The following is a 14860-nucleotide window of genomic DNA, read 5'->3' on the forward strand; positions in this document are numbered from 1 at the left end:
GGCACAAATGCTTGCATCCCAGTCCTCCACACATGTGGTAAAAGACAATGAGAATGACTGTCAATTTAAAAAAAAAACTTTCTAACATGTTGGGTTATGGAAGTCAGGAAAAAGAAAATGAGTTAAGTCCCATCAGCTAATATATAGTGGTTTTCCTTCTTTACAATTATTTCCTAAATTTCTATAGTAAACACTTATATAATCACAAACATCAATAAATGCTATCATTTAAAAGTCTCATAAGGGATATTTAACTTTCCAACTTTCAGAGGAGAGGTTGCTGTGAGCCCGTGTTTCCGGAGCGGGAGACGCTGCGCCAGAGAAGGAGCTATCTACCACAGCATTACCGAGCAGGCCTGGAAAGAGCAGTTCTGCTGGCTGAGGAAGGAGCTGTACCTTCCTCCTCATTCTAACTTCCAGTCCAACTTTGGTTGTGCGCATCCATAAATGGAGGGATCTTAATTTCTGGCCATTGAGTACTTCTAATTTATAAAAGCAGTAAAAGAGTTGACTTAAAAACAACTTTAACACATGCTATTTTGAAAGATGGGATAATGTTTGTTACCAAGACGAAGACCAAGACAGGAAAAGGAGGGCCTCATCTTAGCTTTCCTGTACTCTTCTTCTGAGGCTGCAGACGCAACAGCACATAGATTTTGAAGTGGTAGCAGAGAAGAGATCTCTTTAAAGGAAAAATATATACAGCTGACCCTTGAACAAAATGGGGGAGGAGTGTAGGGACCCTCAACTCCTGCACTGTTGATATCCATTTTGAAAATCCACATATAACTTTCAACTCCCCCAAAATTTAATTACTTAATTACTAACAGCCTACTGTTGACCAGAAGCCTTACCAATAAACACGCAGCCAATTAACTAACACATATTTTGTATGTTATATGTATCAGACACTGTATTCTTACAATAAAGTAAGCTAAAGAAAATGTTATTAAGAAAATCATAAGAGAAAATATATATACAGTATTTATAGAAAATAATCCACATATAGGTAGACCCGCGCAGTTCAAACCTGTGTTGTTCAAGGGCCAACTATTTAATATCCATATATATATATATATATATATATATATATATATATATATATATATATGTATATGTATATATTCATATATATATATATCCATAACAGAATCTGCTCATAGAAAAACACCATATTATATTGTAATTTCTAAATTGAAGACTGTAATAAAGGAAATTAATACTATACCATCTAATTTATACATTTCAAAAGACATTTTACACAAGTCAAAAAAGCAAGCTGGCTTACAGAATAACACAATCACAGCACCTCTTGGCCAGACTAAATGTAATGTTTAAGAAAGAAAGTCCACTTTTATTTCTCTTATAAAAAAAAAATGGGTGGTATACAACTGAGGGAGAACACAGTTTACAACTGGTTAGTCACCAAAATAGTATTTCTGGGAAAGGAGAAAAAAAAAAGGAGACCAATACATGACTTTTAAATATATATATATATTCCCCATAGACTATTCATACTTAAACTTTTAAACTTTCATATCCTACTATCAAATTTAGGGTTGGATAGACAACTACTTTAGTATATCTTATAATGTTGTATTCAGTGCTTTTACACGTATAGCTAATGTGTATGTGTAAACTACGCCTTTAAAAGATGAAAGTAGCCTAGGACTTGTAAAGTAGGCAATTAAAAAAACGTCAAGCCCCCTTCTCTGCCTCATCCCAAGAAAGAAAAGACAGTAACTCCCAGGCAACATACCAGAACAGGCATCCGCAAACATCTGACAGCATGGCCCTGATGGCATAAGATCCTCTCGTTTTGTCGCAAAATAATCATAAGACTCTGCCAGCCGCAATAGCATTAGCCTTATTCTAGATACCTTCTCTAATTTAATTAATACTTTACAGACGTGGAGGCAACCTAAAGAATAATCAAAGTTATTTAATACTTCTAATGCCAAGCCCAGAATTCATGTATGTATTTCTTGGCCAAGTAGAATAAACAGACCTTTGGGATTATGTAGAATTAATTTATTTTAAAACATGGAAACTAAATTGATGTCAGTTCAATTTTGTATGGGTTATAAGTTAAGCATGAAATGACAATATTTTTCCTATTTTGAAGGGCTTGAAAAAAATACTAACCGAATGCCCTAAACTGAATAAAGGCTTCTTGAGGTTGGTTAACAAAGGAGAGAAATAAAGCTCAAAATTGTCTACTTGAGCAACTCTTTAATCATGCATACAGGCCTGTTTAGTATATCAACAGTGTTTTCCCTTCCTGCCAATTAATTTGGCATTCATTAAGCCCTGAAGGAAACTGAAGAGTGGTGATCTCCTTAGGCTGGTATTCATGTGCAGACAGTGCAGAGATCCAGCTAACTCCTGAATGCTAGCATCCCAGATGGTACAGAGCTGTCAGCAGCAAGAGCTTCACCTCCATGCAAAGCAAGTCCTGTGGGAGCCCCAAACTGCATGTTACAATGTTGTAGTGCTGGCTTTCCCTCTGGATCCTTATCAAGGAACAAGCTGTACATAATAAACTGCTCACCTAGTTTAAGATCTAGAGCCCATTACATTGTGTTTTTAAAAATATATTTTTATTGATTTCGGAGAGGAAGGGAGAGGGAGAGATAGATAGAAATATCAGTGATGAGAGAATCACTGATTGGCTGCCTCTTGTACCCTCCCCCCCCTCTCGCCACCGGGGATCGACCCTACAACCTTGGGCATGTGCCCTGACTGGGAATTGAACTATGACCTCCTGGTTCATGGCCAACGCTCAACTGCTGAGCCACGCTGGCCAGGTTACACTGTTGTTGTTTTTTTCTTGTTTGTTTCAAGATCACTAACAGCTATTTTGGAGAAGATGAGAAAAGAAACTAACCAAGAAATGCTGCTTTCCAACAACTATTCAGAATAACTGAGCTTTGATCCCTTTTGATAAGTCTTCTTTCCAGCACTGCATTAATAAAATTAATCTAGGGCTAGAAAGGAAGAGCTTTCTTTTTCATTTAGATTTGTGCACCTTCAAATCCATAAGGAAAAAAAGAAGTTCCACCTGACTGGTGTAGCTCAGTGGCTGAGCGGTATCCCATGAACCAGGAGGTCATGGTTGGATTCCTAGCTAGGGCACATGCCCGGATTGTGGGCTCAATCCCTAGTAGGAGGCATGCAGGAGGCAGCCTATTGATGATTTTGATGTTTCTCTCTCTCTCTCTCTTCCTTCCTCTATGAAATGAATAATTTTTTTGAAAAGTTCCTTTTTTCTTTTCTAACATATCCTCATTCTCCTCTCTAGCTCTGTTCCTGAGGCTCAAGTGAAAATGCCACAGACAGGCAAAATAGAACACTGCACACATAAGTTGTTCATTAAGATGGTGTGAACAACAGACAAAAAGAAAGACAAATTGTTTCACAATTATAAGTGATATCTTACAAATGGTCTACTTCCCTACTAAACATTTCTCCCATTTTTGTTGTTAACCCTATAGCTCTTGGATAACATCCTGTTTTAAATCAAGCCAGGCAGTGTTTGAGGACTTGAAAGCATATTTGCAAACTTTATTTCCAAACAATGACTCTGATGTGAAAGAGAAACTAGAACCACCCTTTGGTTCTGGTGTTTTCAAGCTCTGAACTGGGATTCCTAGTTCAGGTCTAGAACTTCAGGGCTCTACCCAACAGACAGACAGTGATGTGATTTCCCACAGGACACCGCTCTCTGCACCACTAGGAAATCTGTATTACTATAATCTCTCATGACTCCTTAAAGGCTATAGAATCTATTGTCAGAGGACTTTATCATTGGCTATGACTAGGAATAAGATTTAGTCATTTGGAATTTGAACTAAATTCACATTGTTGAGGGGAAGAGACATGTCTAAGCCCGCATTATTTTTATTTAAGAAAAAATGAATACCAATCATTTCATGGCAATCAAAGCTATTACCAATGCTCAATTATATTGAAATTAAAAGTCAATTCTTAACACAAATTCCAACTTCAGAAGAAAATCAGTGCTACTCAGAGGAGTTGGGAGTAGGGGAAAAAGGCTATAAAGTATAAAGAAAGGAAAAACAATAGGCAAATGGAAATGTTGGTGATGTGAATTCTATAAGCTCTGCTATGAAACTTGTACCTTATCAATAACTTTATGAATAAACTTCCTAGTGACAGGAAAAGAAGCCAACACTGGCACCTCCATTAAAGCTGCCATAACCATATTACTATCCCCCATATGAAAATGATGAGCATTTTTATAGCAATATCTGAACATTAATTCTTTAATAATGTGCAAGTTTTAATTTCACTATTCTCTTGTCATAAACAAAGATAATGATGTCTCAGAATGATTAGGACTTTTTTCTCTAAAGCAGCACAACACCCGTAAGCAATGCTATAGAAAACCTAGAAAGTCTAGGGCTAAAAGCGCCAAGAATAAAGTCAGAAAAATAATCACAACACAACTCACAGTATTTAGTGGGTAGAAGGAAATCAAGGTTAAAATTATGTATAAATAAAATCCCTAAGATAGTACTTTTTGAGAAGAATGAAAAGCATTTGATGAAGAAACCCATAAATTGCAATGAGTCCTTCCCGCCAAAACAAACAATGACAACATCATTCAGCTGATCTAGTAGGCTAATTACTTCAACAAACTTGGAAACTTCCACCTTCAACTGACATACCTGCAGACTAGAAGTTTAAGATAGCCAAGTCATTTCAGCATGAATACAAATCACAGGGAGATACAGCCCACAGTAAAACAAACAAACAAACAAACAAACAAAACACACACACACACACACACACAAAAAATTACAAAAGAATGATGCTATTTAACTAATTAGGACTATAAGAATTTTTGAGCCCTGGCCGGTTTGGCTCAGTGGATAGAGTGTCAGCCTGCGAACCGAATTGTCTCAGGTTCGATTCTAGTCAGGGGCATGTACCTTGGTTGCAGCGAGGGCTCGTGCAGGAGGCAACCAGTCAATGTGTTTCTCTCACATCAATATTTCTCTCTCTCTTCCACTCTCTCTAAAAATCAATGGAAAAATATCCTTGGGTGAGGATTAAAAAAAAAGAATCTTTGAGTGAAAGAGCCCCAAAAATCTAATCCTCAAGCATTGCTATGTGCAGACACTTTATGATATTTCTTCTATAAACCTCTTCTGAGGAAGCCTGCACATCCCAGATCAAGGCTATTTTAAGAATTTAAAACTTGGTGAAAATTCAGGTCAGAATCTACAAAAGGATGACATTGCAGATGAACATCGATTTCTAAGAAAAGAAGGGCTATGAAGGGTGTATTTTTTATGGCTAGATGACTCTGTTTAGAGTACACATTGGAAGGACACCCCAGCCCCCAGAGAAGTCACTTGAATCCATAATTCTCAACTGCTTTGCAACATCCAACCAACTAAAGAGTTAACACATTTACTCAGGAAATAATCAATGACCCACAATTAATCAATTTCATATGGTGATAGGAATAATTACAGGGTAACTTCTCATGTAATTCCCATGAGACAGTATAATTCAGAGAATAAAATCAGGAACATACTCCTGTCTAAGTGCCTTTTCATCCATTAAGCATCATTCTCCATTCCTCACTAAATGATTAAGTGCCTCAAACCAGCTTTTGTTTGCAGGTTAGATTTTAAAACTGTTTTATTACATAAAACTGATCATGTTTCCGTAAATAGCATTTATAAGGCAGATGTGAAAAGACCCACTGGAGGATAAGCTGGCAACCACTTATATTCAACATACATATTCCACCCAAGAATAGTTTTATAATCTTTTTTTAAAAAAATATATTTTATTGATTTTTTACAGCTGCCTCCTGCACACCTCCTACTGGGGATGTGCCCACAACCAAGGTACGTGCCCCCGACCTGAATTGAACCTGGGACCCTTCAGTCCGCAGGCTGACGCTCTATCCACTGAGCCAAACCGGTTTCGGCCGTTTTACAATCTTAAAATCACTGAGCTCTGAATCCAACAAGCCTGTCTATGATAAACCTAAGAGTTAACTTTCTAATGTTCTCTATCAGTTTTTACTTATTAGACATGCATAGGCCAACTTTAATGCAAATGAAAACCAGGTTTAAAAAAATGATCTTGCTGCCTGGCTGGTGTGGCTCAGTGGTTGAGTTGTCGACCTATGAACCAGGAGGTCACGGTTCGATTCCCGGTCAGGGCACATGCCCGGGTTGCGGGCTCGATCCCCAGTGGGGGGCGTACAGAAGGCAGACGACTGATGACTCTCTCATCATTGATGTTTCTCTCTCTCTCTCCCTTCCTCTCTGAAATCAATAAAAATATATTAAAAAATGATCTTGCTAAAGGTTAATACTGTCAGCTTTATCACAGAGTTAGGCATCCAAGTCTAAATTTTTTTGCTTGAATAAGAGATTGATACATTTGAATTAATCAAGCTGGCCACATGAGGTCTCTGTCATTCCACAAAATGCAGATGAATTTTAGAAGTGCCTTACAAGTCAGAGAATTTCTCATGAAGTATAAGCACTGAAAATGGTAAAGATCTAGTTTACTTCTAGTTTAAATAAACTATTTCTAGTTTATTATTCTGGAATAATATATTTGGCTGGAAGAAAAGAGAAATAGGAATGAAGTTGAAGCTAGGGATAATAAAATTGAACAAACTGTAGTCCACTAACTAGCATAAACCAGGTGTTTCAATCTGAGATTTACTAAACTAGAAAGATTTAAAAAATAGTAAAACAGCTACTTGGCTATCTAAACAATGCATCTAAATACCAAATTAGATTATTTAAATTACATACACTGCTGGAATTCTTGGAAATAAATGTAGTTACTCATTACATCTATAAATAAGTTTTAAAACAGTGATGTGAAATGTGACCAATGTGTCACTCTTGGGCATGGGTATAATGAAGCCCTACATTCTCCTACAATCATTACCAGCAGTGTAAAGCTCCATGATACAAATTCTGATTTACCTAATCAATAATCTCAACAGTTTCTCACTTAAGCAACATTAAAGTGTTTGCTATTATTCAACCCCATTTAAACATGTTCGAAAAAAAAAAAATCAGAAATAAAGAGGAAAAGTCCCACACCTAAATAAAGTAAAAGATAAAATGAAAATAAGTATATGTAACAAAACAAAACTACTAGTACTTTCAGGGAAAAACAAGAACAAAAAAGCCACTGAGTTTCCTCCAAATATGGAATCTAAATGAATGAAAAAAAAGGACAAAGCATTATAAAAATAAATCGTGGAGGGCAGAACTTCATTTGGTTAATGTTTTTAAAGTGCCAGAATTCACAGAGAGCAAAATTTGAGGTTTTAAATTTAGAAACTCTTATCAAGTTCTTCCCTAGCAACTCTTTGATTTGTACTTGTTTTCACAAAATGAGATTCAATTGGCTACCATATTAGTGATATTAATATTTTATATTCTAGACTGTCACTCAGAAAAATCATTTTATGAAACTGTACAAGTATATAAGTAAATTCTATTTGCTCATCTGTAAAGTCAATTGGTTATTCTGCAGCTACACAAATTTTGGTACTTACTAAATTATATATCTTTCACAAGGTAAGGTACAGATATAATTGTTTAATAAGTCACTATATTGATTGCTTTGGGAAGCTTGGAAAGCTAAGGAGGCCAAGATTCAAGCCTAGAACTAGGAAAAATAGATTTCTGTCCATCCCCAAAAGAAGTAAAACCATGCAATACAGAGTGAAGATGGCTCTCTAAGTCTTATTTCTATATATGAGACTTTTCAAAAGTGCAACTCAATTTCTTCTCTTTCTTTGGTGAGACCTAATCTTGCTACTCAAGTACATACTGAATTCCATAAAGTCATTCACTTTTAAGAGCCACTGGACTGATGAATATTCATTATACTTAGTCTGCTTTAAGCATGGTGGGTATCAGTTGCACACAGCACACTTTTTTTAAAAAAAATACAACTTGTTTTTAACACAGCATACTTTTGAGCAAATGTAATAAGTACTGGTCAGGTGTAGGTTTCCTATATTGCATTCCATAGCACCTCATGGAATAATAAATATCTCCACCCCCCACAAAAAATGGACAAACCTATCATCTGCCTTTTTCTTTTTTTAGTTTAATGAAAAAGTATTTGCACCATTGTTCTTTTTCTTCATTTAAAAAAGCCTAGTCTATGTGCTTTGCGAAATGCCTGTCAGTTGTATTCCATTGGACAACTACACGCCATCACTCTTTAAAATATCAGTATGCAAAAGCAGATGTGCAGAGCCAATGTGTCTGGATCAACAAAGCAGAGCTCTGGACACCCAGCCTCCCAAACGAAAATGCTACGGACTGATAGCACAGGAAGTAATGGAAGCCCTGGATCTGTGCAGCTCTATCAGAGGGAAAAACCATTTTCTTCCAAAACTGCCACACAGGTATCAATGAACATATTAATCACTTCTAGAATCCTCCTGCTGGTAACTTTTATAATGGCTCTTAAAGGTTCTGAACGATACTCTTCTGTTTAAGTTTCTGTGACTCAAAGCTTATAATATCCACCATAGAAACACTATAGGCCAATCTCAGATAAGTGCCTGGATCAATCTTGGGTTTCATTTTTCAGTTCTATGAAGAGGAACATAAATTTGAGCCCTCTGTTTCTCCTATTGCTTAATGTAATACAAGACTCTAGTCAACAGAGACACATATACATCACTTTAACATACATCAATTGCCCTACAGAACTATATACTGTTAAGAATGAAGAGGTAAACAAGTGACACCACCTACAAGCAGTTGTGTGAAGCAAGGTAAAGTGAAATGGGAAGGGAGGAGAAAGAAGAAAGGTCACACAACCCAACAACACAATCCCAATTCGTGTAGCACTGGGTCTGTTAATAGTGCTTACTTGCCCTAATTTTATAAAAATGAAATAAAAATCAGGAAAGGGTAAACTACCTGATTATTATTTTTTATACTCATTAATTTTTAAAAGTTAAAGTAAAAAATATATATATATTTAAATGGAAAGTATACCAATTTCACTTTATTATTAACTTAACTGAGGAATGGGATGAGGAGAATGGGGTTGAGGTCAGGTATGAAGAAAGAGGGTTAGAACTTGTGATGATAAAGATCCCTTCGGAATTCTGGTGCAGTCCTCAGTCACTGCGGCCTAATAGTCGGTCAGTAGAGTTGAAACCCAGAATACTGGAAGCAGACTCCTGGTCTCCATTTCTGTCCAGTGACTCTTTAGTTACAGTGTGATGAGGTCCACCAGGTTGCCTTTAGGAGGAGTCATGCTGTCAGGAAAGAAATTTACTAAGGTGTCAAAGAGCTGAGTTCTTTGAGCATAGGTATGATCCACATCCGAAAAGCCTGTGAAGGAGAGATACAAAGAAATTCATCCATTGTGTTTAAAACTCAACACGTAACAGAAAAGCCAATTGAGAAAAGCAGCAATGTATAATGGAAAAACCAAAACCAAAACAGGCTTTAAAACTAGAGCTATGGGTCCTGACCCCAGTTCTGACTAGCTGGTAGCATTTTCAAGGACTGATGTGAAAAGAACCTAGCCAAATAACCAGCACTTTAGTAACTAATAGTGATTTCTCTTCCTTTTCCTGCAAGCCTTTTCCTCCTCTAGTCCACTGAGGATTATTTCACTCCTTTTCTGACTTTTATTCATTTGTATTAATATGTTTTCATGGATCCTTTCCTTGTTCAATGTTATATTCATTGGTATCATTTTAATACTCATGTGGTCCCAGATTTGGCCAGTGAGAACTCTTTCAAGCTCCTGTCTTTTTGAAATATCCCTGTTAATTTCTGAGCACTTCCTTACTTTCTGGTAGATATCCAAGCTTATCTTTATACAGCTCTGGAGTCAGCTATTTTTTCCATGGAGCCTAAATCCTTTTAGTGGTGAAGGATATCTAGAAACCAGATCAGTTGTACTAATTACCAAGGGTGTTATTGTTTCCAGGCCTGTATATATATATATGTACACACATTACAGTATATACATAGTGTATTTTTTCTTTAACAGAATCATGAGTTCCTGTTTTTATTGCTAATTCCAATTTTTTAAGAACCTCCACAGGATTCTTCCTTTCTTTATCCCATTCTATATTTATACCTCCTTTCTCCCACTAAGAAAACCAACTCCAAGCAACATCATCATATTTACCCATTTGCTCAACCTAATACACGAAAAATGTTCCAGAATTCCTATACCCATACCACTACCAGCAAAAACTCAAGATTCTTTGCTTTTGTCTTTAGAGTATATCTGTGAGTGTATAGTCTAAACACTGTACTAAAAAGATTTAATGTCCTCCCCCTCGCCCCTACTGCATGGTAATGTTACTAATTTGAAAGACAGGTTTGTTTGTTTCTCTTTGTATTCAATGTTAGGGTTTTCCCCTTGTTTTCTTTATTTGTGAAAATGTTGTGGTCTTGATTCTGTGACAGTACTCTAATGAAGTAATATCATTTTCATGAGATCAAATGATTTAGGAGGTAAGAAACACTAAGTTCCTGCTGTGTGCTAGGTGCTTTCTGTATGACTGCATTGCACTGTCAGAAAAACAATGAAGCAGTTATCATAAACTCCACTTTCAGATGGGAAAACGTAGAGAAATTCAGTAATTTAGTAAGGTTCCACAGCTGGTAAGGGAAGAGAATGGAATGTGAATCCATGTCTATCTGACTCCAAAGCCCATTTATTTTTATTAACCAACTAGAGGCCCAATGCATGAAAATTCATGCAAGAGTAGGCATTTCTTCCCCCAGCTGCCTGCACCAGCTTCCCTCTGGCACCCAGGACCCAGGCTGCTTCCCTCCTCCAGCCGCCGGCAGGCACCCGGGAGCTGGGCTGGCTTCCCTTGGGCCCCGGCTTCGTCAGGAAGGACGTCAGGAAGACGTCCTAATTAGCATATTACCATTTTATTATTATAGAAGATTGAGTGCTTATTAAGTTGTAGGCAATGTGCTAAGTTCATTTAATCCTCCAGAGAACATTTTTTACTTTTTCACACTTTATCAAGAGGAAATTGAAATTATACTTCATTAGATCAATGGTTAAATTATGGTAGACCTCTATTATGGAATACTATGTGTCACTAATAAGAATATAATAGAGCTAGTGTAGTTTCATGCAAATATCTCCAAGTTACATCATTAAATTTTAAATTTACAATGCAAAATACATGTTTTTATATTATACAATAAATTAAACCAGAACACCAAAACTATACACCTATGTGTGTGTACATGAATATATACAGTCAATTGTCATTGCTCAGATTCATATTTGTGTGCCTGCCTACAACCCCACAATCAATACTGGTGGCACTTCGCAGAGATGCTCAGAGCAGCGAAAATTTGAGTCACCACATGCCCACATTCTCAGCTGAGGTCAAACTGGGTGATGCTCTGTCTTCTTGTTTCAGCTCTTTAATACATTTAAATAGTCTACTAGTGCCATGTTTTTTGCATTTTGTGCTTTGTTTTGGGTGACATCACTGCTTACAATGGCCCCCAAGTGTAGTGCTGAAGTGGTGTATTGTGTTACTAAATGCAAGTAGGCCATGATGTGCCCTTATGGGAAAAATTAGTTTGCTAAATAAATAAGCTTTGTTTAAAAATGAGTGATTAAAGCTGCTGGCTATGAGTTCAATGTTAATGAACAATATAAATATATAAATAAGGTATCTTTCAACAAAAACACACATAAAGCAAGGTTATGTACTGCTAGGTTGACAAAAATGTTGTGAACAGAGGCTTGCAGGAACCTGTGTATGTCCCATAGGAGGAATGGTTCAATATTCATTAACTCAGTGTTCCCGGGGACTTTACAGAATGTAACTTCTGCAAATAATGAGAATCAACTCTATCTTGATGTCTGTGTATATGGTTGTGTGTGTTTGTGTAAAGAGCTGTCCAGTATGAGTGGTTACACTTGAGAAGTGGGGACAAAGATTGAAGAAAGTTGTTCAAGGAGAATATTAAGCTTTTATCTGTATTCATTTTTTTAAATACATTTAAAAAGGATGGGACATTAAGAAACTCATCAACAGTGACATGACTACTTAAATGTCAGAGACAGGACAAAAAAAGGTTGTATTGATTCTAAATCTCATCTCTCATCCTAATCACTTTTTCTCACCACAGAATGAAATGAGAAACTGATCACTCAGAAGAGTGAAAACTAGTAAAGCTCAATGAAAGGTGGTATAGTTAGTGGTTTAGGGAATGAGCTATGAACCCATACTACTAAGGTTTGAATCCTGGTTTTTCCACTCTTAGCACTATTCCTGGACAAGTTACCTTTGCCTCTCTGTATCCTAGTTTCTTTGAATATTAAAAGGGATCATAAGAGTAGCTACTTCATAACGTTACAATGGAAATTAAATGAATTTTGTCAGATAAAGTGCTTAGAATAGTATGTGGCCCCATAGAAAGTGCTCAGTAATACTAGCTATCACTTTATCACTATTACCATGACTGAAGACAATGACTGCTCTAAAAAGAAAGTGACCTATTAAGAATACAGGCAGTCCTCGGGTTACATCGGACTCGACTTACTTTGTTTCGAGGTTATGTCACCATCTCCCATTTACAGTATTTATTTTAAAAAAAAGTTCTGTCATTTCGACATATGTACATATGTGCTTTATGTTTTTTATTATTTATTTACCACAAGTAAAGGTCAGGAATTATCTTTCCTTTAATTTTTTTTTTACTGTTCCACTTCATTACTGCTGTGTATGTGCTCCATGTGAGTGACATAGGTGGGTTCCGACTTAAAAATCGAGTTACGTCAAGCCGTAGGAACGGATCTCTGACGTAACCCAAGGACTGCCTGTATATTTTTAAGTTAACATCCTACACAGACTAGGTAGTTTTTCCTATTTATGGTGAAGAAGTAGTAATAGCAAAAATTCTCATTTTTTCCTGGATACAAGTTTCTTTATTTATACTTCCTAGTTCTAATAATAAATGTATCCTAATATATAAAAAGCCAGGGGCTGTCACAACCTAAATGACCGGATAGCAGGCTAGGGTCCTGGCTGGCACGGCATGAGTCAGTCCTGGGTCCCGGCCGGCACGGCGGGAGTGAGTCTGGGTCCCGGCCGGCATGGCGGGAGTGAGTCTGGGTCCCGGCCGGCATGGCGGGAGTGAGTCTGGGTCCTGGCCGGCGTGGCGGGAGTCAGTCTGGGTCCCGGCTGGCATGGTGGGAGTCAGTCTGGGCCCCAGCCACCTGCAGCTCGGCGGCGGAAGGGGACTGTGGGAATGGAGGCATGCTGCCATCTGACTGGCCTCTGGGTCCCTCCTCCCTGCCCGCAGGCTCTGGGGAACCAGAGCCATGCTGCGATTGGACTGGCCTCTGGGTCCCCCCCTCCTCCCCCGCCTGCAGGCTCTGGGGAACCGGAGCCATGCTGCAATCGGACTGGCCTCTGGGTCCCTCCCCCCGGCCCGCAGGCTCTGGAGAACTAATGAATGCATAAATAACTGGTACAGGAAATCGATATTTCACTTTCTTTCTTCTTTCCACTCTCTTTCTAAAAATCAATTTTAAAAAAGCTTTGCATATATTGAATGGTAATTATAGTTTTTTTAATGAATAAAGAATTAAAGTCATATTATAAAGAGCTGAGAAGGAGTGGATGGGCACTAAATATTAAGACTTAAATCCCTGGATATATATTTGATATAACATTGAATCATCATGAAAATTTTATGTGATTGGCATTTTACAAGTAGTGCAGAGGAAAAGGCACTGGGAAAAGAACAAAGTGGCAGCAGCCCCATGCCGGAACAAGAAGAAGGAGCGGAAGGAGTTTCCACAGCAGGAATCTGAGTGGCTGGAGCTCATGAATGTGGAGCTGAAAGCCCAGATGGAGGAGCTGAAGCAGGAGCGGCAGCAGCTCATCCTGATGCTCAGCCGGCATTGCCCCACCTGCATCATTAGGACCAACAGTGGTAAGACCCCCGACTCAGAAGGCAACCCACTGCTGGAGCAGCTGGAGAAGAAGTGACCATGGGCTGGGAGGAGGAGGAGAAGGAGATGAGGAGTTGGGGGAGGAGGAGGGTCCCATAGGACTCTTCCTTGCTGCATGAAAAACTCTTCAATAAGGCTCAACACAGTCAGCATCAGCCAGACTTTTTTGTGAAACTCAGATCAGCCACACCAGGGGAAGAAACCCAGGCTGATGAAACCTAGGACCAAGTGCTGAGACCAAAGTAGTCTTGAGGGTGGGCTGTTCTGCCTGGGGCCAGGCTTGCAGGAGGCAGAACAGAGGTTCTGGGCTGGAGAGATGCCCAATCAGGCAGCTGTGGGCACTTCTCCGGCTTTTCCACCAGGGCACCCACCCAAAGGACCTCCGAGCAGCGAGGAAAAGCCATGAGTTGCAACCAAAATTAGGCTGAGTATGGAACTCAGAGTGAAACTGCAATCTGCCTACCCCCACCCCTGACCCTGATCCTGATGCAAGGCTGGAGAAGGGCACAGTGCCAGGCCCTGCTGTACCCACCCACCATGGTCCAGCTCAGTCCTTCCCAGAGTGGCAGCCAGGGCGCACCCTCGCCGGCCCTGCTGGAGTTGCTGTGGGCATGAGGCATGGGCGCCATTCCAAAGCACATACTCACTGAACGTTTACAGACTGGCTGTCCTGGCAGGGCTTTCAACTGTATGTGTTTTTTATACTTTCTTTTTAAAAAAATATTTTTTACAAAAATAAGATTTTATACAAGTAATATATAAATGGATTTCTATAATCACTCAATGTGATACAGTATAAATATGCTATGGTTTGTTTGTTACAAACAGATATTCAACAGTTATGGCCATTGTGTGT

At 38.4% G+C, this 14860-nt stretch overlaps 1 protein-coding gene across 3 annotated transcripts in view; it reads right to left on the reverse strand.

The window, feature by feature from the left end:
• Window positions 1-1328: 1328 nt before the first annotated feature.
• The window catches only part of MKLN1 (muskelin 1), a 330653-nt gene continuing 317121 nt past the window's right edge, over window positions 1329-14860 (reverse strand). For all 3 annotated transcript variants that reach the window (XM_079785914.1, XM_079785913.1, XM_079785916.1), the window contains one exon: window positions 1329-9377. In XM_079785914.1, the coding sequence (XP_079642040.1) occupies window positions 9256-9377 (122 nt within the window). In that variant the 3' untranslated portion in view covers window positions 1329-9255. The remainder of the gene's footprint in view (window positions 9378-14860) is intronic.

This window comes from Cnephaeus nilssonii, assembly GCF_951640355.1.
Source record: "Cnephaeus nilssonii genome assembly, chromosome: 12".
NCBI classification, from domain to species: Eukaryota; Metazoa; Chordata; class Mammalia; order Chiroptera; family Vespertilionidae; genus Cnephaeus; species Cnephaeus nilssonii.